Below are 25,443 nucleotides of genomic sequence, written 5' to 3'. Positions count from 1 at the left end.
TTGATACCATTCCTTATTATTCCATTCCAACCATTACTATAAGCCGCCGTCCTCTCACCGGCTTCCACTGAATAACACACGTGTGCGTGACAACCCGTCACTCTGTGACCACTGACAACCCGTCACTCTGTGACCACTGACAACCCGTCACGAAGATGCCTTGAAATTTGAAGTTTTTCCAAAAACACTTGAAACAGTTGTTCAGCTATCATTAACATACACCCTCCCACATGTAGTCCCCGTCCAAAGCCAGGGACACGTTCTGGACTGGAGAGCTCTGCTATGGATGTGATTTAAAGAACAGTTAGTCAGGTGGGTCACAGCAGTTCACACGACATGACCTGCGTCCCAAATGGCACCCTATTCCCTATTTAGTGGACTACTTTTGAACAGGGGCTCTGGTCCAAAACAGTGCGCCATGTAGGGAATAGTGTGCCATTTGGGACGCAGGCATGCTTTCGTCTTAGCCTCCATGCCCCGGTGTCTGATGTGTCATGATATTGGTACATACTCAAGACTCTCCTGGCTCGATCACTTCTCTATCTAGTGTACTGCACTGCCCACTTTCCAGCAGTGTGTTTGTAGTGTGAACTGTACTGTAGGCCTCCATCCCTGCCTCTGCCTCTTGCTACGGCACATGTCAGACCTGAGATGCCCATGGCGCAGCTGGTAATTGAAAGCAGAGCAGGGGCTAAGGGCTGAGCTGTGTGTTGCAGTCGGGGCATGCTGTGCTGTGGAGGAGCCAGAGGTGAGAGCAGAGAGCACTGGCCTTGAATGAGGTACAGACACACAGGGGAGGCTGGTCGATATCTGCGTCACAGATACAGCTGAAAGGATGGCTTGGACTAGAGCAGTATGGTTCTAGGTGTCTATGTAGAAGAGGAATTATACTTCATTGATCCATTTCCCACGCGGTCCTCAGAGTATGTGATGTACAGTGTCTTCAGAATATTTCAGTTCCCTTTGACTTGTTCCACATTCTGTTGTTACAGCCTGTATTCAAATGGGATTAAATAGATTTTTTGTCTCACCCAACTACACACAATACCCATAATGACTGTCCAAACAGCAAGTTACAAGTGATCAAATCGGATTAGTGTGTGTTCAGACAGCAGTCATTTGCTGGCATGGCTATGTTGGTTGTCATAGTAACAACAGGTGTGTGCGCAGTGGTGTAGGCTGGTTGGTGTTGGTTAGGGGTGTCAAACTCATTCCACGGAGGGCCTAGTGTCTGCTGGTTTTAGTTTTTTCCTTTCAATGAAGACCTAGACAACCAGGTGAGAGGAGTGCCTCACTCATTATTGACCTTAATTCATCAATGCAGTGCAAGGGAGGAGCGAGTTTGACACTTGGTGCTCGTGGTTCCTGTCACTCAGAAGTTAAGTAGCAGGCGACGGTGACAGCATCACCTGCCATGGACGTTCCCCAGTTGCTTTGAAGGTTCAAAATCATCGTGTGAGAACACTTTTTTAAAGCCTCAAAGGACAAGAACATCCAACTTTCAAAACATGTCCTTTTTGGCTAGCCACAGCAGTCAACTTGCCTAGGGTTTCCCCAAACTCGGTCCTGTACGTCTGCAGTGTACAGCATTTTCACATTATTATAATGTATTCAAGTTCTTGTCAAAGTTGGTTGTTGATCATTTCTAGACAGACATTTTCAAGTCTTGCCATAGCATTTTAAGCTGATTTTAAGTCAAACTTTAACTAGGCCACTCAGTAACATTCACTGTCTTCTTGGTAAGCAACTCCAGTGTATATTTGGCCTTGTGTTTTAGGTTACCTATGTGTCTGGCTAGACTTTAAACTCTCCTTCCATACTCACATTAAGCATCTCCATTCCAAAATTAAATCTAGATGTCACGCCTTGGTCATTGTGTTTTGTGTTTTCGTTATATATTTGGTCAGGCCAGGGTGTGACAGGGGTTTATGTTATTGTATTGGGGTTTGGAGTATTTGGGATCGCGGCTGATTAGGGGTGTTGTATAGGCTTGGCTGCCTGAGGCGGTTCTCAATCAGCAGTCAGGTGATTCTCGTTGCCTCTGATTGGGAACCGTATTTAGGTAGCCTGAGTTTCACTTTGTATTTCGTGGGTGATTGTTCCTGTCTCTGTGTAGTGTTCACCAGATAGGCTGTATTAGGTTTCACGTTCCGTTTGTTGTTTTTGTATTTATTAAGTTATTTCATGTATCGTCACTTTTTCCATTAAAGACATGAGTAACCACCACGCTGCATTTCGGTCCGACTCTCTTTCAACAAACGATGAACGCCGTTACACTAGAATTGGCTTCCTATTTCGCAACAAAACATCCTTCACTCATTCTGCCAAACATACCCTCGTAAAACTGACCATCCTACCGATCCTTGACTTCGGCGATGTCATTTACAAAATATCCTCCAACACTCTACTCAGCAAACTGGATGCAGTCTATCACAGTGCCATCCGTTTTGTCACCAAAGCCCCATATACTAATAATCACTGAAGCTGGAGACTCGTATGTCCCTCTAGCTTTTTCCACCAGTTGTCAGAGCAGCTTACAGATCACTGCACCTGTACATAGCCCATCCAACTACCTCATCCCCATACTGTATTTATTTATTTATCTTGCTCCTTTGCACCCCAGTATCTCTTCTTGCACATTCATCTTCTGCACATCTATCACTCCAGTGTTTAATTGGTATGTTTTAATTACTTCACCACTATGGCCTATTTATTGCCTTACACACTTCATTTGCACACACTGTATATAGACTTTTTCTACTGTGTTATTGACTGTTTGTTTGTTTATTCCATGTGTAACTCCGTGTTGTTGTATGTGTCAAACTACTTTGCTTAATCTTGGCCAGGTCGCGGTTATAAATGAGAACTTGTTCTCAACTTGCCTACCTGGTTAAATAAAGGTCAAATAAAAAATAGGTTATTGTCCTGAAAGGTGAATTTGTCTTCCAGTGTCTGTTGGAAAGCAGACTAAACCAGGTTATCCTCTAGGGTTTTGTCTGTGCTTAGCTCTATTCAATTAATTTTTATAGAAAAAAAACTCCCCAGTCCTTGCCGTTGACAAGCATATTCATAACATGATGCAGCCACCACCATGCTTGAAAATATGAAGCATTGTGTGCAGTGAGTGTTGGATTTGCACCAAACATAACGCTTTTGTATTCAGGATATGAAGCTAATTTCTTTGCCACATTTTTTGCCGTTTTACTTTGGTGACTTATTGCAAACAGGATGCATGTTTTGGAATATATTTATTCTGTACAGGCTTCCTTCTTTCCACTTTGCCATTTAAGTTAGTATTGTGGAGTAAGTACAATGTTGTTGATCCATCCTCAGTTTTCTCACACAGCCATTTTTAAAGTCACTATTTGCCTTCTGGTGAAATCCCTGAGCGGTTTCCTTAATCTCCGGCAACGGAGTCAGGAAGGCCACCTGCATCTTTGTAGTGACTGGGTGCATTGATAAACCATCCGACATCTATTTAATAACTTCAGCATGCTCAAAGGGATATTCAATGTCTGCTTGTTTTATTTTTACCAATCTACCAGTAGGTGCCCTTCTTCGTGATGCATTGGAAAACCTCCCTGGTCTTTGTAGTTGAATCTGTGTTTGAAATTCACTGCTTGACAGAGAGACCTTACTGATAATTGTATGTGTGGGGTACAGAGCTGTGGTAGTCATTCAAAAATCATGTTGAACACTGTTATTGCACACAGAGTGAATGTATTTAGGCTTGACTGCCTATTGACCCGAGACATTTTGTATTAATTTGTCAACTTCTCTAAAAACAACATTCCACTTTGACATGATGGGGTATAGTGACATATCTCAATTGAATCTATTTAAAATTCAGGCTGTAACACAACAGAATGTGGAAAATACTTTCTGAAGATGCTGTATATATGAACCACAGTAGAAGTCTACCAAGGGCACAGCCGTTCAGGTGGCACAGCCGTTCAGGTGGCACAGCCGTTCAGGTGGCACAGCCGTTCAGGTGGCACAGCTTCATGGACAGGTGGTGGTCCTTTCACTCATCACCTCACACCATCCCTCGCTTTCCTCGACATCTCCTCCTGAGATTACTTCTTTTAGGATAGTAATCATTGGCAAACCTTATTCTGAATTTGAACTAATACTTCCTCAATATTAAACCCCGCCCCACAGGGCTATTCTGACAGATTCTTCCCTCATCACAATTCAGACCCAATGGAGTTCAGCCCTGCACCAGTTTAATTATAGGACTGAATATGCAGTGGGTAGAGTGGTGATTTGTTGACTGACCTCAGTATGGCAAATCTCCTTGGCTGTTATTAAGGCAGGCTAGATAGGCTCTCTGTTGCAGCCAGTTTCATTAACTACCCCCATTTAAAGTAGAGGCTGACTTCCAATAGTCTGAAGCCAAATGGCCGCTCTCTTGAAATCCTTCTCCAGGTCTTCAGCCTGAGTCATTCTCACTTACCCTGGTTTTACTGGCAGTAGTCTGCTTGGTGATTGTTCAGCTGTTTCTGCACGAATAGAACGGAACCTCTCTGTGTCACTCCGGTCTCGCTCTGTGTTATCACGTCTCTCAAACACCTGGGAAATTACATGAAGGGGCTGTGGGTTGATTATTCACTGATTACATTTCCTCATGTTGTGACGCACATCTGTTGTTGGCGATTCTTATACTAATGATAGGTTCTAAGTTCTGGTGCTGATCCAGTTGGACAGAGCACACACTACCGTTCCAAAGTTTGGGGTCACTAAGAAATGTCCTTGTTTTTGAAAGAAAGGCCCTTTTTTTGGGTGGGGGGGTCCATTCGAATGACATCAAATTGATCAGAAATGCAGTGTAGACATTGTTAATGTTGTAAATTACTATTGTAGCTGAAAACGGCAGATGTATTTAATGGAATATCTACAAAGGTATCATAGGTACACCAGTCTCAACGTCAACAATGAAGAGGCGACTCCGGGATGCTGGCCTTCTAGGCAGAATTGCAAAGAAAAAGCCTTATCTCAGACTGGCCAATAAAAAGTAAAGATTAAGATGGGCAAAAGAACACACAGACACTGGACAGAGGAACTCTGCCTAGAAGGCCAGCATCTCGGAGTCGCCTCTTACCTGTCGATGTTGAGACTGGTGTTTTGCGGGTACTATTTAATGAAGCTGCCATTTGACTTGTGAGGCATCTATTTCTCAAACTAGACACTCTAATGAACTTGTCCTCTTGCTCAGTTGTGCACCGGGGCCTCCTACGCCTCTTTCGGATCTTTTTAGGGCCAGTTTGAGCTGTTCTGTGAAGGGAGTAGTACACAGTGTTGTACGAGATCTTCAGTTTCTTGGCAATTTCTTGCATGGAATAGCCTTAATTTATCAGGACAAGAATAGACTGATGAGTTTCAGAAGTAAGTGCTTTGTTTCTGGACATTTTGAGCCTGTAATCGAACCCACAAATGCTGATGCTCTATATACGCTTGTTAGTCTAAAAAGGACCGTTTTAATGCTTCTTTAATTAGCACAACAGTTTTCAGCTGTGCTAACATGATTGCAAAAAGAGTTTTCTAATGATCAATTAGCCTTTTAAAATGATAAACTTGAATTAGCTAACACAATGTGCCATTGGAACACAGGAGTGATGTTTGCTGATAATGGACCTCTGTACGCCTATGTAGAAAAATCTGCCGTTTCCAGCTACAATAGTCATTTACAACATTATAACCATGTCTACACTGTATTTCTGATCAATTTTATGTTATTTTAATGGACAAAAAATGAGCTTTTCTTTCAAAAACAAGGACATTTTAAATGACCCCAAACGTTTGAACGGTAGTGTACATCTCTCTCGCTCTCCCTCCCTCTCTACCACACCTGCTGTCTCGACCTCTGAATGCTCTACTATGATAAGCCAACTGACATTTACTCCTGAGTTGCTGATCTGGTGCACCCTCTACAACCACTGTGATTATTATTTGACCCTGCTGGTCATCTATGAATGTTTGAACATATTGAGCAACGGTCTGTTCTTAATGGCCATGTACTGCTATAATCTCCCCCCCGACACAACCAGAAGAGGACTGGCCACCACTCAGAGCCTGGTTCCTTCCTAGGTTCCTACCATCTAGGGAGTTTTTCCTAGCCACTGTGCATCTGCATTGCTTGCCGTTTGGGGTTTTAGGCTGGGTTTCTGTATAGCACTTTGTGACATCTGCTGAGGTAAAAAAAAAAGGGCTTTATAAATACATTTGATATGATTTGACAACTAAAACAAGCCCATATTTATAATATCTGACTAGGCGGAGTCATCTCCTTGTATGTCTAAGATAAACAGTCATTCTCCGTTGCTGGGCAAGAATTGTTCCTCTAATGGTGGTGTTGTGGCCCAGCCTGAGCCCAGAACCTTCTTGGTCAGGGATGTGTGTTTTGTGAGAAGTATTCAGTTAGTGTTGTTAGGTGGGCCCCTCTGGCCCCTCTCCCAGAGTTTTTATTTTTTATTTTTTTCAACTGTTGTCCTCACCACCACCGCGATGTTGAGTTCCACATCGCTCCTTGCCCTAGTTACACAGAGACTAGGCTAGTTTATCAGGAGCTGAGACAACTGTTGCCCTTTACCTACTTCCTTAGAAATAATCATATACAGAAATGCAAGAACATGTCTGGACGGACGGACACTTTCTGTCCTTCCCCTTGTCTCTGCAACAATGCACACATCCTAACCTATAACAGGTTATTGCTACTAAGATGCTGCTAATGCAGATAAACGGGCTCATGTCATTCAAATGGGCTCAAGTAAGTTTCCAACACCACTAAAGGGTTGGTTTTCCCAGACCCAAATTCTGGACAAAACAAATGCTATTTCAATGGAGAATCTCCATTGAGAATACTTCTTAGTCTTGGACTAGGCATAATTGCTCAAGGAAGCAGTCCCTATACTTCAAATCAATGATATAGGAGATTCTAAGTGCAAACAATAGAGATCCATCCACACCATAGAGATCCTGTCATTTCTACTGATACGATGTAATTCTATGGTCCATATACATTTAACCCCACTTCCTCCTCGGTCATGTGTGTTTAAAGGTGACATAGTCAGCAAATGGCCTGTTTGTCCATTAAACAGCAGTGTGTCCGATAGACACCGGAGGGAAATGTCACTGTGCTGCTGCTCTCCTGTGGGGGGAATGTTGACATCCGGTGTCTTAACTGCTATTGGAAATCCATGGTCATTTATCTCGCTAGCCGTGGTGGTGCTGTGGCGAATGTTAGCACCAGGCTAGCCTGCCTCTACCGGTCTGTCTGTCCCTCACAGAGGGGATTATTGTTATCTATAAATTAAACTGTCATTGTTGCTCCTATCCTACAGTGAGCGTGAAAGGGCAATAATGGGGTTGTGGCATTGAGCTAGTTCAAACTCTATAAAGATTTAAGATTCAAGATTTAATCCAAATGTACCAAAGGGAGAATTTCGTCTCATACGACACCTTCCCACTATAATAAGGATTGTTTCTTCCAATATGTCATGTATTGACTGTACCCGTCTTCTCACCCATCTGTATGTAGCTGGAGGCCCCTGGGAGCCCCCTGGGACCGGAGCAGACCCTCCTGAACTCCTCCCTGCTGGACGACCGGGAGCGCCGTATCTCCCACTCCCTGTACGGAGGCATAGAGGGCCTGGACGACAACCTGATGCCACAGCAGGCTCTGATGGGCAGGATGATGGGTGAGTCAGGTGACCCCATAGATACAGATGGAGGACTCTAGATGGATACAACCCGTTTTAGCACATAGGACATTGGCAAAGTTGAGTCTTATGTCTTATTCTATGGGTGACTCACTATATTAGGGGTAGGCAACTAGATTAAGCCGCGGGACATTTTTGTAGGAGCGGATGGTCTGGGCGCAACATAATTATAGTAATTTGTACACTGCAAATTGACCACAACTAAGCCCAAAAGGAGATTTGTATTTGAAAATAACAATAATTTCATACCTTGAATACAGTGAGACACTATCTTGTCGATTCGTGGAAATACTTTCTTAAATAAAACATTTTTTTTTTGCTCGATTCCTGGTGATTTAAGTCTTCTTCTTTTTTAACCAAAACTAAAATGGCCCCCAATGGGGTGGCCCCAAAAAAATCACTCGCTGGATGGTTTTGGGCCGGCCGTCTGTTACTGACCCCTGCCCTATAGCTTCTCACACCTTTACTGCTGGGTTAGCACCAGATCTGTCTGTCATTCACACTCTACAAACTGGAACCTAACAGTTTTGATAACAGCCAATTCACACCTGAGCCAAGCTCAGATAATGTGGTATTGTTACTGGAACAGCAAGGGCCAAATAATTCAAACTAAGAAGACACCATTTCTGATGACTCCTACTGATAAAAAGTATTCACTTTTAGCCATTTTATATACTAGAGAAGGTGGACCATGAGTGGACTGGAATAGGTGCACCACTACCTCGTGTTGTAACATCTGGCCTAGCGGCTGGCTGGCTGCCATCTCAATTCTATGATTGATTGAATCTCTGCCGCTCAGTCGTGGCCGGACCGTTAAAATCCTTGTCTTCCCGTCAAACAGCCTGCCTGCCGTCCTGTCTCGCTGTCTGTCAGACCAAGGCCCTCACACACATGGACACACACACACACACACACCTGGTCTTCTCTCTTGGGGTCGGCCTGAGGCGCTGTCAGAGCAGGCAAACTCAGGGATCCACAGAGCACACACACACACACACACGCACCACTGAATCAATCAGAAGGTGCACTGCACCATACAAGGGCCCCTGAGCTGTAAATCATACGCAACCTTTTCCTTGACATTTTCCGAGACATTAAGATCAGCTGAAAGTTGAATGGAAACTCAAAGCACAGTCAGTTATGCCATTTCCTGTGTTGACAAACCTAATCGTCGCAGATCAAATAATCCACTGTGAAAACAGACGTGGACCGCAGGGGAAGGTGCTACTTTCTCTATTACAGTAAACCGAATGTTGTTCTTACATTGCGATCACGCTCATCTATATAGGTAGCGTATGAGACCCATTAATACGTTGTTACATCACTCGGCGTCCATCCACTTCCTTGATCAGTGTTTCACTGTGAACCTATTGCAGGACACCAACATACTGACACAGTCTAATGTATCCTAAGCAGGATTGTTGTTGCACTGTCAGCCCATTTTAACATCAGAACAATGGCCTGAATGTAATCTTCAGAGACAGAGCGTGTAACTGTTGACGTTACAGGATTAAAGTGTCACAAAATGTTCATTGTGAACCATTTAACAACAGCTTGACGGTTATGTCTGAGATTTTCATCTTGGTTGCGTGACTCACTTGTGTGCCTTAATTTCGAGTCATTCTGGTGAGAAAAATCCCCAAATCCCATGGTTCATAGCACGCTGAGTTTATTTCTTCATTATGTCTTTGCATACCTAGAGAACTCAAAGCAGTTAGGAATTTTCTGTCAGGCTTTGTGTCAATGTCAGATTTAAAGTGGTTGGAATAAAGCCGTTTATAAACAGTATTGGGGAGTAACAAATTACATGCAACAGGGATTACCTAATTGTAATCAGCTCGGATGACTTCAAAAAAATGTTAAACAGCTGATTACGTTTAGTATTACTTCAACTAATATCAATAAGAACATTTGATACCACTTTGTCAGCCTTGCTGTCATTTCGCACACCCTCAGGACGTCTCACATGCACTCAACTCGGCAAAATGTTGTCTAGTTGATCGCCCTCAAGGGTGGATGGCTTCTTTTTGGATTCCAGTTGGTTGAATGAGGAGGTAAGGCTGCCAAACAATTTTCAACCTGGCCCACTGGTCAGTCATACAGTTGTCTGGACTCCATAGAGTTCTGCCTACTGCTTTGTAGCGTATTTACAGTGCACTTTCTGATTGCGCAAAATGTCAAACCGAGAATGTGGGAAAAACAGTTATAACAGTTGTTAATGTTGAAAAGAAGATGCTTCTCTGTAGGTTGACATTTTATTCATCAACTCTTATATTGAACGAAGGGGCACTCATGTCAGCCATTCACTGTGAGTGCATAGGCCTATACATGACATGTGTTGTTAGATATAGGCCTATACATGACATGTACTGTTAGATATAGGCCTATACATGACATGTGTTGTTAGATATAGGCCTATACATGACGTGCTGTTAGATATAGGCCTATACATGACATGTACTGTTAGATATAGGCCTATACATGACATGTACTGTTAGATATAGGCCTATACATGAAATGTACGGTTAGATATAGGCCTATACATGACGTGCTGTTAGATATAGGCCTATACATGAAATGTACGGTTAGATGTAGGCCTATACATGACATGTGCTGTTAGATATAGGCCTATACATGACATGCGCTGTTAGATATAGGCCTATACATGAAATGTACGGTTAGATATAGGCCTATACATGACGTGCTGTTAGATATAGGCCTGTACATGAAATGTATGGTTAGATATAGGCCTATACATGACATGTGCTGTTAGATATAGGCCTGTACATGAAATGTATGGTTAGATATAGGCCTATACATGACATGTGCTGTTAGATATAGGCCTATACATGACATGTGCTGTTAGATATAGGCCTATACAGTGGGGCAAAAAAGTATTTAGTCAGCCACCAATTGTGCAAGTTCTCCCACTTAAAAAGATGAGAGAGGCCTGTAATTTTCATCATAGGTACACTTCAACTATGACAGACAAAATGAGAAAAAAAATCCAGAAGATCACATTGTAGGATTTTTTTATGAATTTATTTGCAAATGATGGTGGAAAATAAGTATTTGGTCAATAACAAAAGTTTATCTCAATACTTTGTTATATACCCTTTGTTGGCAATGACAGAGGTCAAACGTTTTCTGTAAGTCTTCACAAGGTTTTCACACACACTTGCTGGTATTTTGGCCCATTCCTCCATGCAGATCTCCTCTAGAGCAGTGATGTTTTGGGGCTGTTGCTGGGCAACACGGACTTTCAACTCCCTCCAAAGATTTTCAATGGGGTTGAGATCTGGAGACTGGCTAGGCCACTCCAGGACCTTGAAATGCTTCTTACGAAGCCATTCCTTCGTTGCCCGGGCGGTGTGTTTGGGATCATTGTCATGCTGAAAACCCAGCCACGTTTCATCTTCAATGCCCTTGCTGATGGAAGGAGGTTTTCACTCAAAATCTCACGATACATGGCCCCGTTCATTCTTTCCTTTACACGGATCAGTCGTCCTGGTCCCTTTGCAGAAAAACAGCCCCAAAGCATGATGTTTCCACCCCCATGCTTCGCAGTAGGTGTGGTGTTCTTTGGATGCAACGCAGCATTCTTTGTCCTCCAAACACGACGAGTTGAGTTTTTACCAAAAAGTTATATTTTGGTTTCATCTGACCATATGACATTCTCCCAATCTTCTTCTGGATCATCCAAATGCTCTCTAGCAAACTTCAGACGGGCCTGGACATGTACTGGCTTAAGCAGGGGGACACGTCTGGCACTGCAGGATTTGAGACCCTGGCGGCGTAGTGTGTTACTGATGGTAGGCTTTGTTACTTTGGTCCCAGCTCTCTGCAGGTCATTCACTAGGTCCCCCCGTGTGGTTCTGGGATTTTTGCTCACCGTTCTTGTGATCATTTTGACCCCACGGGGTGAGATCTTGCATGGAGCCCCAGATCGAGGGAGATTATCAGTGGTCTTCCATTTCCTAATAATTGCTCCCACAGTTGATTTCTTCAAACAAAGCTACTTACCTATTGCAGATTCAGTCTTCCCAGCCTGGTGCAGGTCAACAATTTTGTTTCTGGTGTCCTTTGACAGCTCTTTGGTCTTGGCCATAGTGGAGTTTGGAGTGTGACTGTTTGAGGTTGTGGACAGGTGTCTTTTATACAGATAAAAGTTCAAACAGGTGCCATTAATCCAGGTAACGAGTGGAGGACAGAGGAGCCTCTTAAAGAAGTTACAGGTCTGTGAGAGCCAGAAATCTTGCATGTTTGTAGGTGACCAAATACTTATTTTCCACCATAATTTGCAAATAAATTCAATAAAAATCCTACAATGGGATTTTTTGGGATTTTTTTTCTCATTTTGTCTGTCATAGTTGAAGTGTACCTATGATGAAAATTACATGAAATGTACTGTTAGATATAGGCCTGTCAATTACATGGCAAACGATCAGCAATAATTAGGCTACATTTAGAGTTAAATACCTCAGGTGGTGAATTAGTCCCACATGAATTATCTTAATGTGGTATTTCTAAATGTGATGTCTCTAAATAAAATGTACAAAAAACAGAGCTTTCATTACTGACATTACTGACGTTCTTTCTTGCACTGTACCCAATGGTTTTTGAAAACTCACTTGATAGGTCGATGTCCTGGTTGTGTGGTTTTACAGACCTGTTTAATGCATTATGTACACACTTTATGAGAACACGTATGTATTCTATGTACATATGTATGTGCATTATGTATGTATGTACACATATTTGGTAACATGTTTATTTTCCCTCAACTCCAACCTCATCTGATGCGTAATACAGATGTGGGTAGAGCAATGTCAACATGAGGGGTGCAAATTACAAACAATCACAAAAGCTCTGATGCGTAATGTCTGATAAAGAGCAGTGATACTAGCAAGAACAGTGTGCGAGTTTCTTGTTTTTTTTCTCATGTGCCTGGGTGTTCAAAGTCATTACGTTACTCATTTTGAGTAATCCGGAGGATTACGTTACTGATTCTTTTTCATGTAACTGTAATCAGTAACTAATTACAAGTAATCCCGCCCAACCCTGTTTATAAACCAGTATATAATTCACTGGCGTCATTTAACAGAGGATGAAGAACCGTGTTTGAATTCCAAATGGCACCCTATTCCCAAAAGTAGGGCACTATCAAGGGAATAGGGTGCAATTTGAGGAACAGACAGCGAATAAAATGTTTTCAATGCAGTTCAACTATTCCCCTCCGTTACCCTTTCAAATCCCTCTCCTCCCACAGTGCTTATGAACTATTAAAGGGAGAGTTCACCCAAATTACTATCACTTAATAATTACGTTTTTCCCTAAAATAATTTTGGAAGACACCTTTATCATGATCTGTTGTGTAGACTAACTTGGATGTCATGGCAAAATGTACATTTCATCATAAAGAGACATACCCAAAAGTAACTGCTGTTCGTGTGTAATTACCTGATTCTGATGTGCCAAAACTTGGTATGTTTGGAATGAAGACATCTGGGAGGAAATTATCAGAAGATTGATAGGAGTTACATAGTTCAGAATACACAAGATCAGGGTCACACAAAATAACCTTTTTTATTTTGAAAGTAATCTTTCATTGACAAGCTTTAAGAAAATGATTGATTCCCAAATCTGGAAACACATCAGAGGGCTTCCACAACATGTGAACAATCTCAGAAAAAAATGGGATTGATAGACCTATCAACTAGAAATGGGCAGATGTTTTAGCAAGTTGTGTCAGGTGTGTTCACGGGACATTTCCAAGTGTCCCTAAACCTCTCCAAAGTGACATGTCTGTAAATTAGGTCATTCCAGTGCTATTACATATTTGCAATTCCTAAATGCTATTTGTTCAGTATAAAAACAACCTCATTGTGGTGGTGTTATGGGTTATCCAGGGTACATTCAAGTGTCCTTTCAACCTCACCAAATGTGTCCGAATGTGGTAATTGCACACTGGATTTGGCTAAAAGTTATTGTTCACTATAAAAAACTACATCTCTACAACACCGACCTGGGGATACCGGGGATATCCAAGTGTTTTCATCATATTTTGTCATGCGCAAAGATAGTCACTGGATGGACAATCGATGTTGCCGTTAAGTCACACTGTTATCATCAGATAACAGATAACATCCAGCAATAGGCTAGATTTGTTCCCACCAACCTAAGGATTCATTTCATACCAAACCTTGTGGCTATAGCTCAAACACAGACCAAATCGAAGCTTACCGTGTAAGATGTTTGGTGAAAACGTTGTGTTAAATGAACATTTTAACTCTCAGGCCTGATGACCAATAACGGTAGGTCACAGGCAGACAAATAAGACATCCTCATGATCTGTGGAGTCCCGGCTTTCAGTGTGAATCAACGTATTCCATGTTTATTTTGATTATGCTTCACGACACTAACCAAAATGTAGGTAACAGTCATCTTGAAGTGAGGTCATTAGCTAGGCCTGCCCTTATACATTTGTATGCACATATATGGTAGTAAGTCACAACAATGATTTTAAGGCGCAGATCGATAGCCAAGATACTTGTTTTATTCAATACCAGACTGAATTGAATAAAACAAATCTATTAGAGTCCCCAAATATGGGGACTTTACATTTAAGTGGTTTTAAACAGTATCTGTCACACTTCGTCTCCTATCCAATGTCTGTCCATGTCATAGATTCAGACAGGGAGTTATTTTGAGATCAAATGAGCTTGGCACAGTTATACCTAGCCCGCTCCTAGTTGTACCATCACTCCTGGTGACAGAGAAAACAAAGTATCCGTTCTGTCTATTAGATTACACGTACAAGTGTGGTACTAGACAGGGCATTACTAACCATTTCATATGTCATAGATTCAGTTTTGTAACCAAATGTTTTATTAGACGATGTTAGTGTGGTGCTACATTACTATACTGTATATCAATTCATGTGAATTGTAAAGCCGAAGTGAACTGTAATCGTGGAGATTAAAAATGTCAGCCGATAATTAATCACCAGGCTGAACATGTCGGCTGAACATGTTATTTTCATTCATCTCTATGATTGCAGTTAGAGTTACGTTATTGGACTAGTCCCTCTCAGTGGTGTAATAAGCCATTTGCTCATGAGATTTGGCAATACGGATTTCCGTCTTGGTACCAATATATATGGTACCATCTAGCTCTGGCAACATCATCGTTGGAATAGTCCCCTCCAGTGGTTTTCACATCCACCTCCTTATATGAATGGATATTTCCAACCCCCACATTGTAGGCTGCTATTCCTCCTGTCAGATTCCCCTCTCTGTTCCAGTTGAACTTTTCCTTTATCTTATACGACAAATTCAATGAGATACCCAGTGGCTTCTTCAAGATGTTCCTCACTGTCCCATTCCCCCTTAGGATTCTGGTGTTCTCCACCGCTTGGGGTAATGTCAATGTGCACAAGCCCAAAGGCCCATTCCATAGTCCCCCCCCCCAGCCTGGTTTGGGGGTTCGTGGGGGGGTCCGTGGCCCTTATTGCTCTCCCACCCGCTCTCCCACAGATTATAGCTGGGTGTATATCACACTTTATCGACGATGTCCTTGTACTTCGTCATGTCATCCACATCTTCCCTTGCCATTTGCCAGATGCGTCCTCCCCTGCAGTGTAGTGGTTTGCTCCTGCTGTCTCCCTTGAGGCACCAGTTGTTTCAACCAGCATAAACCACCCTAAGGCTCTGTACAACAAAGGCAGAGGTGAGATATGGCTGACTTCTTCATTCAGTCGCACAGCTTTCTTCCTTGTGGCCAAGTGGTCGCCTCAGTTGAATGTACGTTGACAGCGTGCACACCCGCCGTCATTTTTTTAATTATAGAGTCGACCTACCTGGATTGCTGTTCTTCTATTGGTTTGGGGAGTACGCATGATTTCCAGGAAACCGTTGCTCAGTTCATATAAACCAAGCCCAATAAACCACGACCGTGCAAGGTATAACAACACAACCCAGGCTTGTTGCATTAGTTTTGCTGGTTTGAAAAACATGCTATTTTACATCCAAAATTCAAAACAGAATAAGTACATCACTTTGAACCTCAACACTGTTTCGCTAGACTCTGTGATGCTGCTTGCCCCTGAGAATACATTGGCAAAATGAGTTAAAGTTGCATTGTTTTAGTTAAGACGGGTCATGATCGGGGCTAACAAAGGTTTTGTCTTTGCCGAATTTCTCTGATCACTTCCCCATTGTTGTGCAGACCTTCCCCACTGCTATGACAATTAGCTACAGAGGATAAGAGACTTCAGTCAATTATTCTCTTCTTTAGGCAACGGCTCGTTTTTTTCAAGACGTGCACTGCAGGCAATTCCCCTGCTTATGCTAATTAGGGAGATGGACTTGGACAGTGGAGGGGGAAAAAAAACTTCTCTCTTCTGCATCCCTCGTCTCTCGCCCAATTATTCTCACCTCTCGCCATCTCTCATTTAATCTGGCCAGCCTGCATTTCTACTTCTCGGCTATTAAATCCTGCCCCTCTCACAATTCACCGGCTTGTTTCCACATAGTCTCTGATAATTGCTTCTATTGAAGACAAGGCAATTCTGTAAAGAAGCTGTACCTATTGGTCCTTTGTCCCGATGTCTGATTGTATTAGGGCTAGTGTAAACAACCTTCATTTTAAGGGAATCCCACCAAGTCAGGAGCTGTGAGTTCTGCTCACCTGTCAGCACCATTGTTGTTGATAGACGAGTGGCCTTGGCTTGGTCCACCAAATACGTTTGAGGCTCAAATGGCACCCTATTCACTTTATAGTGCATTACCTTTTACCGGAGCCCTATGGGCCCTGGTCAGAAGTAGTGCACTGTAAAGGGAATAGGGTGCCATTTGTTACCCATAATAACATTCTTACGTATGGATGGATGTCCGTCCATAAAGTTGATTTGCTTCTAGAAAAAAAGCATGAATGGAAGTTGATTTATTCATTGGGTTACTCTGTGCTTGCCACCTTCATTCAAACTCATCGACAGTGGCATTTACTTAAAGAACCATAGAACCATTCTCAGTGTCCATTGGTCTGTTAAGGGACAGTGTGTGTGTGGGCTGAGAGAGAAAAGCCCCCTACTGGGTTTGAGGGCTCACCGACACCACAGAGTTCCCTGAAAAGACACATAGCAGGGGTAGGGACTAGGGAACACAGGATCAACAACACACTAAATATACACACACACACACACTCGGCTCTATTAAGATTGGTCACGGCCTGAACTTTAAGCACACTACTATTCATCCAGCCATGCAAGTTGGCCAGGCAGTTGGAACTGTGGATGTAATTGGTACCACACATACTCTGTGTGAAAGGCTATGAGAAACAACACTAACCCTGGCCTCAGGTCCTGGGTAGAAAGTCCTGTTCTCCTGCCATGAGACCCAAACAGATTCCTAACACAAATGAACTTTTCTCTCCGTTATTGTGTAGGGCTCTTATACAGCATAGAAACCATCCTTCTATAGACAGCCAGTTACCCACAAAGACAGATTAAGGATAGTGTTGCAGAAAGTCCTGCATTGCATATCAATGTGGTTTTAAATCCCTCAATTGGATATAAAGAAATGGGACTTTTCTTCTTCTTCTTGCCTCGCTCCGTGAGCGTGCCAAAGACAGTAGTTGTATCTTTTTCACAATGGTGCAGCTTGCATTAATCACACTCTAATGAATCTTAAGAATGTCATGACAGATGCTGATTGAGAATTTCAGTCTGGGTCTGCTTTTAAATTCAACACTGATTGTGGTAATTTATGTTGTGATATCAAAGGATCAAATGTCCAATAAATATCAACTAAATATATCAAATGTCGAGTATTAAATGAACGCTTTAAATGTGTGTGTATATGAGCAAGGCAGTTAACCCAATAAGCTTTAAACCTGCAAAATTCTCTCCACCAACAAAAGAGGTGTGAACTGTCATGAACAGTGCCTGTGGTCATAGAAATTGACGTGGCACGTGCGCAGTAGAGGGGTGTTCCCCAATGCTGGATGTGGGCCCCGAGTGAAAAAGTTTGGGAACCCCTGGCCTACTGCACAAACCTCATTGCTACAATAGAGAACTGTTTTTAATTGCTTAATGTTGCTTAGGCTTATGTTTTTTAAGTCATGTTTAATAAATTCATCTGCTCCTCCATGTTGTCCTTCAGGTAACTACCAGCTCTCCCCAACGGTCAACATGCCCCAGGACGACACTGTCATCATCGAAGACGATCGGCCACCTGTACTTCCTGCCCACCTCTCTGACCAATCGTCTTCCAGTTCCCATGACGACATGGGGTTCCATGTGGAGGTCCCTCCAACTTGGGCCAAAGATACTCCAATTCAGAATGAGAGGTGAGAGCAGAGGGCAATCCCAAATGTCACCCTGATAGTGCACTACTTCACCAGAGAATGTTACAGTAAATGCCCTTGTGTCATGGTGATTGTTCTCCTCATCTCAGAAGGTTTCACTAGTTCCTCCTGTCATACATCTCTCCAGTGTGTCTGATGGCGACTGTGTGTGAATCTCAAATGGCTCCCTATTCACTACATTGTGCACTACTTTGAAAATAGGCCCTGGTCAAAAGTAGTGCACTTCATAGGGAATAGGGTGTCTTTCCTAGTCGGCCTCACTCACGGCTCCTAGTAGCTCCATGTGAAACTCTTTATCAACTGCTATGCTTTATCTTGGCCAGGTTGCAGTTGTAAATGAGAACTTGCATACCAGTATCAGGTATTTCACCCAACTACAAAGAAATTACTGTTTGTTCTACTTCAAACCCATTATTTTTCCAATGTTTTGTCCTATTTCTCCCCAGTAAGTTTCAATGTGTGATGCGCCCTTGATAGCCCACATTCTCTCCAACAAGAGTGTTGGGAGGCCAGTCTGTTTGAGTGTTATGAAGAAACGTATAATAATCTCCCAACAGAATTCTCTCCAAGTCCTTGAGTTGGTAGAGCTTAATTGAGTCTCAAATATGTTCAACTATGTTTCATCAGTTATTCCATGTTAAGTTCCTCCTCCCATTTCCGTTTAATATAGCTTGTAGAGTTTTTCTTTGAAGATGAAATATCCATGTAAAGACTTGAAATAGTTTTTTTTAATACTCCCCAAGTTGTATGCGTTAGTGATGATTATTTTATCAATTTCTGAGGTGCCTGAGGGTCAATCAGTTTTATATCTTTTAAAAAGTAGTATCGAACCTGTAGGTACCTCTGTAGGTCGCAGTTGTAAATGAGAACTTGTTCTCAACTGGCCTACCTGGTTAAATAAAGGTGAAATAAAACAAAATAAAACCTGTAAAAATCTTGTTTATCCAAGCCATGTTTTTTTTACTTCAGTCCTGGAAGTTCTCTAGAAAATGATGTGATGCCTTTTTGCCTCTACAGCAGGAATGAAGCTGGGGTCGAATGCGGGCCAGCTCAGCAGTTTGACCTCTGTCTAAAGCGTGTCTTAAGAGAAATTAATCCACTGATTTGTGTCTGTATGTTTCTATTACCATGTCCTTATTACCTAAAACTGACTGTATGGGTATCTCTGTCAAAGTAGTCTCAATCGCTTTCCATTTGGATTCGTATTCTGAATTGCACAAACACACAAGGTCTCAATTGATTGGGCGGACACAAAATCATCTTTTAGGTTTGGTAAGGCCCTGTTTTTTGGTAATTGTAGTGTTGCTAATCTCATTGTTGGTCTCTTCCTGATCCAGATAAACCTTGATATCCGTTTATCCCTAAACTGTTTAGGTTGGATTTCTATGGGCAGTGATTAGAAGAAATAGAGTAGGATTTTGATTGTTTCACTTCTGTTACTAAGATCCAAAGGAAGTGAATTCCACCTGTCCAGGTCATCATAGATGTTCTTGTTGACGTGAACGTAATTCTTGTCACAGAGTTTGGCTGCATCTTTTTAGATTCACTCCCAAGATATTTAATAGATGAAGAGAGGTCCACTGGAAGTTCTACCTACTGTTCAGCTCTTGCTGTGGGGTATAATTATATACTTGGGCTTGGGTCTTGTGTACGTTAAGCACATACCCTGAATATTTTCCAAATGTTTGTTAAACATCCATCAATCTAGGTACACTTGAACCTGGGGCTTAAAGGAATAACAGAACGTCATCAGCCTACATGCATATCTTATGTTCACTGCCTCTTATTGTTATTCCCTCTAAGGTTGGGTCCTGTCTTATTGCCTGTGCTGACGGCTCGGGATACAAGGAGAAGAGCGTGGGTGGAAGATTAGCCTCGTCTTTCTCCTCGTTCTAAACTTAGATTTCGTGACAAATGTCCATTTCTCTTTATTCCTGCAGTCGGACATGAATGTAGTGTTTTGATGCCCTGTATCACTTTGTTGAAACCAAATCGTTCCATAACTTGGGACTAGATAATCTCATCCCACTGAATCAACTGTTTTTTTCTGCATCTGGACTGATTTTCATATAGTACTTGTCTTAAGACTTGACATTCCTTTTGATAACCAGGACCATGTTTTATTTTGAAGTATTCGTGACGGAATGTTATTTCAGTTGCTGCAATTTAGACCTCATACTGTGTATTTAAAAGATTCCTCTGTTTTTCCTTTCGCTGAACCAGCGAAGATGTAGAGTAGGTCTAAGGCTGTTTCACTCCGTTGTATGTTGCGTTCTACAAATAGTGACGCATAAACAAGGTCAATATATGGCTTAATTCTACACTGACGCATACACAAGGACATGGTCTATGTGTGCCATATGTTTTTTTGAAAGGACACACAGGCACACCCACCTGCTGCATACTTAACTGGGCGTGTAGGGCCGTTGTAACCCTGGATACGTCCCAAATTGCCCCCTATTCATTATATAGTGCCCTACTACCCTATGGGCCCTGGTCAAAATTTGTGCACTATATATAGGGAATAGGTTGCCATTTGCATTGCAGCGTCCGTGATGCTGAGGCCCAGCCTGAGTTCTCGTCAGTGGGCTTGGGTGGGTTGGGCTGAGTGTGTGTGTGGTGATTGTAGCTGGTCCAGCCCTAATCAGTCTCTACCTTAATCAGTGGATTATCAAGTATGGCCTAGATTCTAGGTGTGGCTTGATTTGATGACCCACTGAAGCTCACTGACAATGACAGTTTGAGTTACACTAGAACCACAGGAATAATCGCATCCCTTTGTCTCTCTTTCCTGTCTTCTTCCCTCCCCGCTCTCTTTCCTCTCCCACCCACTCCTTTTTCTGTCTTTGTGTGTCTCTCCATTTCCATCACTCCCTCTCCTGTAGCACCCTGAGCCCTGATGACACCGACCCAGATGGAGCCTTTCAGAGGGAGGGTTTCGGCAGACAGAGCATGTCAGAGAAACGGACAAAGCAGTTTGGAGATGCCAGTCAGCTGGAAATCATCAAGACACGCAAGTCCAAGAGCATGGATCTAGGTACTGAAGGAAACCATCTGGTCCCTTCCCTCCCTCTCATTTGACTCCCTTTAGTTCCGCCCTGCCTGGAACCAATGGCAAGACGCTATTGGCTGGTTTACCAGACACAGATTGAAGCCTAGCCCTCTGTCTGTGAAACCGGCCCTGTGAGTTGTTAGGAATCCCCACATTAGGCACATACATACCCCCCTGCTTGTAAATTGCATCTATAAGACTTGCGTTGCACAGTCTAATATTTGTGGCTTCTACTGTATGTCATCGAAATGTGATGCAATTCCGTCTTTTGTGTGACATCAAACAGGTTTAAGTACTGTGTCTCCTGTCACACCTCAGAACAACGTTTCAGCTCACTAGAGGTGGCATGAAACCATTCTGATTACTTTGGCTGACAGTAATCTTCCCTCTCACCCACACAATGGTTGCGTCCCAAATGGTGCTCCCCATAGGGTCCTGGTCAAAATAGTACACCATAAAGGGAATTGGGTGCCATTTGGGACCCCGCCGATGACACCTAATCTGCTTCTTATCCCTACTGAATTACTGTAGTCCTGCACGTGTTTATATCACAATAGCTCTGATTGCTATCCTAAATCTCTCCATTTCCCTGTCCGTCTGTCTGTCTCGCATGTTTTCTGATTGCCCTTGAAATTGCCTAAAGATGTGATGATGTACTGACTGTACAATAACGTTGCTGGAATGTTTGCATGTGGAATGTGCTCACTAACCGATCCGACATGTTTATTGCCCCCCTTTAACAGTAGCCGACGAGATTAACCTCACCCCTCGCAAAGAGAACACACCAGGTAAGGAGTGACACGTCACTGAGGGAGAACGGACACCTCATCCATTCCGCAGTCCCTCCCCCCATTTCATTGTGAGATTCCAGACCTGCTTTAGAATGTAGAATCCACTAATCACAATGAGAATACATAGAACATGAAGACAGTTTGAGGTCATTGCAGTGGAATTGTGGGCTGGTGAATATGGACTAGGCAGTGATTCTTCTTAAGATGCAGCAGCACTGCTAATTGTTCTGTGGAAGGGAATGGGAGGAGAGCGGGCGGGAGAGATTGAGAGAAAGCGAAATCGCTCTGTCCTTGGCTGGGGCTGTAAACTGACAGCAAGTCATCCGTCATTGTCAGCCGTGTGTGTTTTCACAGCCACCTCTGAATAGCAGATCCTTTGAAGGATGGGATTTAGCCGAAAGGCACAGTGAAAGCAGGAGGAAGACAACAGAAAACAACAGAAAATAGAGGTAGTGTCGCAGTCAGACTACTGTGCATAAATGAGACTAAATATGTCATTAATGTCCCTTGTTTAGGACATTGTTGTAGGCTCCAAACGGTGTCTGAGCAGTCACTAACGAGATACCAGGGTGGTGTCCCTAATGGCACCCTATTCCCTTAGTGCACTCATTTTGACCAGGGCTCATAGGGTGGCCATGGTCAAAAGTAGTGTTTATATAGGGGTGCCAATTGGAACGCACACCTGTTGTTTCTAACCTCCAATTCAAGACTTGGCAAAGAAGAGGCCACATATGTACTTTATTTAGCCTCTCTGTAAAATGATATCTACAAAATATCTCAACTAGGTGTATGTTCATATGAAAAATACATGATCACCACCCACCTACAATTTAATTGATGTTTTAGGTTTTTCCCAGCTTTGGGGAAAAAAACTCCCTATTTAATTTTGCCCTAATAACTCTGTTGTTGTAGCTAGGCTAATAGATTTCAGGCTATTATCTTTAGTGTTTCAGGGTTTATTTTCTCTCCCCTGTGCTACACTCTCCCTCTCTAATATATACATCCACTCCCTAAATGGGGCATGGTCCATTTAGCAGGCCCAAAACAAATCCCAGATTCCTGGGGAAACTGATGACAGTTACAGCCTAGGAGAGGGAGTAACGTCCCAAGTATTTAGTGCACTACTTTTGACCTGGGAACATAAGAGTTCTGGTCAAAAGCAGTGCACTATATAAGGAATAGGGTGCCGATTGGGACTGAGACAGTGACAGCCTGGGAGAGGGGGGTGATGGGACACAATATCTTAGATAGCCTGGCCCAGTGGGCCTTATTCTGCACTGATTGGCTATAGGACCTTGTTGACACAGACTGTAGCCACATGTTTGTCAAGGACTTCACTAGTTTAGGAGAGGGCAATGCATATAGGGCTCCCTAATGGCAAATAGCAACGTACGTTCCTTCAGTAGTTTCCAGTCTGTTATGTGCCTGCAGCTCCTTCAGAAAGTATTCACACTCTTTGACTTTTTCCACATTTTGTTGTGTTACAGTCTGAATAAATGTTTTTATTAAATGTAGATTTTTTGGGGGGTCACTGGCCTACACACAATACCCCACAATGTCAAAGTGGAATAATGTTTATTTTTTTATTTTTAAAAAACATTTTTACAAATTAATTACAAATCAAGTGTCTTGAGTCAATAAGTATTCAACCCCTTTGTTATGGGAAGCCTAAATAAGTTCAGGAGTAAATATTAGCTTAACAAGTCACATAATAAATTGGATTGACTCTGTGTGCAATAATAGTGTTTAACATAATTTTTTTAATGACTTACCTCATCTCTGTACCCCACACATACAATTATCTGTCAATTAATTTTTATTTATTTAACTAGGCAAGTCTGTTAAGAACAAATTCTTATTTACAATGACAACCTACCCCGACCAAACCCTAACCCGGACGACGCTGGGCCAATTGTGCGCCTCCCTATGGGACTCCCAATCACGGTTGGTTGTGATTCAACCTGGAATCGAACCAGGGTCTGTAGTGACGCCTCTAGCACTGAGATGCAGTGCCTTAAACCACTGAGTCACTCGGGAGCCCCAAAAGGTCTCGCAAAGAAGGGCACCTATTGGTAGATGGGTAAAAAAAAAGCTGACATTGAATAACCATGAATGATTTCACTTTGGATGGTGCATCAATACACCCAGTCACTACAAAGATTCAGGCATCCTTCCTTACTCAGTTGCTGGAGAGGAAGGAAACCACTCATGGTTTTCACCATGAGGCCAATTGTGACTTTAAAACAGAGTTTAATGGATGTGATAGGAGAAAACTGATGATGGATTAACAACATTGTACTTACTCCACAATACTAACCTAAATGACAGAGTGAAAAGAAGGAAACAGAATACAAATATTCCAAAACATGCATCCTGTTTGCAACAAGGCTCTAAAAGTAATAATGAAAAATAAAATGGCATAGCAATTAACATTTTGTCATGAATACAATGTTTTATGTTTGGGGCAAATCCAATACATTACTGATTACCACTCTCCATATTTCCAAGCATAGTGGTGGCTCCATCATGTTATGTGTATGCTTGTAACCGTTAAGGACTGGGGTGTTTTTCAGGATAAAGAAAGAAGTGGAATGGAACTGACCACAGGCAAAATCCTAGAGGAAAATCTGTCTGTTTGTTTTCGACCAGACACTTGACAGATTAATTCACCTTTCAGCAGGACAATAACCGAAAACACAATGTGAAATCACTGGAGTTACTTACCAATACCAGTGAATGTTCCTAGGTGGCTGAGTTACATTTTTGACTTAAATCTACTAGAACATATATGGCCAGACCATTTGACAGAGCTTGAATAATTTTTTTAAGAATAATCGGCAAATGTTGCAATATCCAGGTGTGGAAAGCTCTTAGAGACTTACCCAGAAAGACTCATCACTGCCAAAGGTGATTCTAACATGTATTGACTCAGGGGTGTGAATACTTATGTAAATTTGATGTTTTTGTATTTCATTTTCAATAAATTTGCAAACCATTTTTAAACATGTTTTCACTTTGTCATTATGAGGTATTTTGTGTAGATGTGTGAGAGAAAAATATCTATTTAATCCATTTTGAATTCAGACTGTAACACAATAAAATGGGAAGTATGTCGAGGCGCATGAATACTCTCTGAAGGCACTCGATATGTGCAGCTTCAGTTGGTCCTATAGCCACAAATGGGCTGCGTCCCAAAAGGAACCCTATTCCCTACATAGTGCACTACTTTTGACCAGAGCTCCATGGGCCCTATATAAGGTAAAGGGTGCTGTTTAGGACGCTTCCAGGGTATTCCCTGTTCGACCTGCCAGTCGACTGCAGGGTGATTGATCGCTGTATTTGTTATATTAAGGCACCATCTCAGATCTCTGTACGACACGGGTTTTTTCCTGTTTGAATAGGGTGTCAGTCTGTACAAACATGCATCGATAGTACAGATATGTTGGAGCTGGGTTGCCAGGTCTGACTGTCTAAAACATACAAACATGCCAGTGCAGATCTGTAGAAGGCTCGGTTA

At 42.4% G+C, this 25,443-nt stretch overlaps 1 protein-coding gene across 10 annotated transcripts in view; it reads left to right on the top strand.

Moving 5' to 3' along the window:
- LOC109874536 (partitioning defective 3 homolog) overlaps window positions 1-25,443 on the top strand; it is a 239,563-nt gene that overhangs the window by 139,895 nt on the left and 74,225 nt on the right. For 7 of the 10 annotated variants that reach the window (XM_031809815.1, XM_031809812.1, XM_020466486.2 and 4 more), the window contains 4 exons: window positions 7,538-7,697; window positions 17,879-18,065; window positions 20,969-21,120; window positions 21,879-21,923. In XM_031809815.1, coding sequence (XP_031665675.1) covers window positions 7,538-7,697; window positions 17,879-18,065; window positions 20,969-21,120; window positions 21,879-21,923 — 544 coding nt within the window. The remainder of the gene's footprint in view (window positions 1-7,537; window positions 7,698-17,878; window positions 18,066-20,968; window positions 21,121-21,878; window positions 21,924-25,443) is intronic. The other 3 variants (XM_031809817.1, XM_031809814.1, XM_020466487.2) reach the window with 1 other exon arrangement.

The sequence above is a fragment of the Oncorhynchus kisutch genome, linkage group LG30, assembly GCF_002021735.2.
Source record: "Oncorhynchus kisutch isolate 150728-3 linkage group LG30, Okis_V2, whole genome shotgun sequence".
Lineage (NCBI taxonomy): Eukaryota > Metazoa > Chordata > Actinopteri > Salmoniformes > Salmonidae > Oncorhynchus > Oncorhynchus kisutch.
The sequence above is the reverse complement of the archived record's forward strand: the minus strand, read 5'-3'. Positions and strand labels throughout refer to the sequence as shown.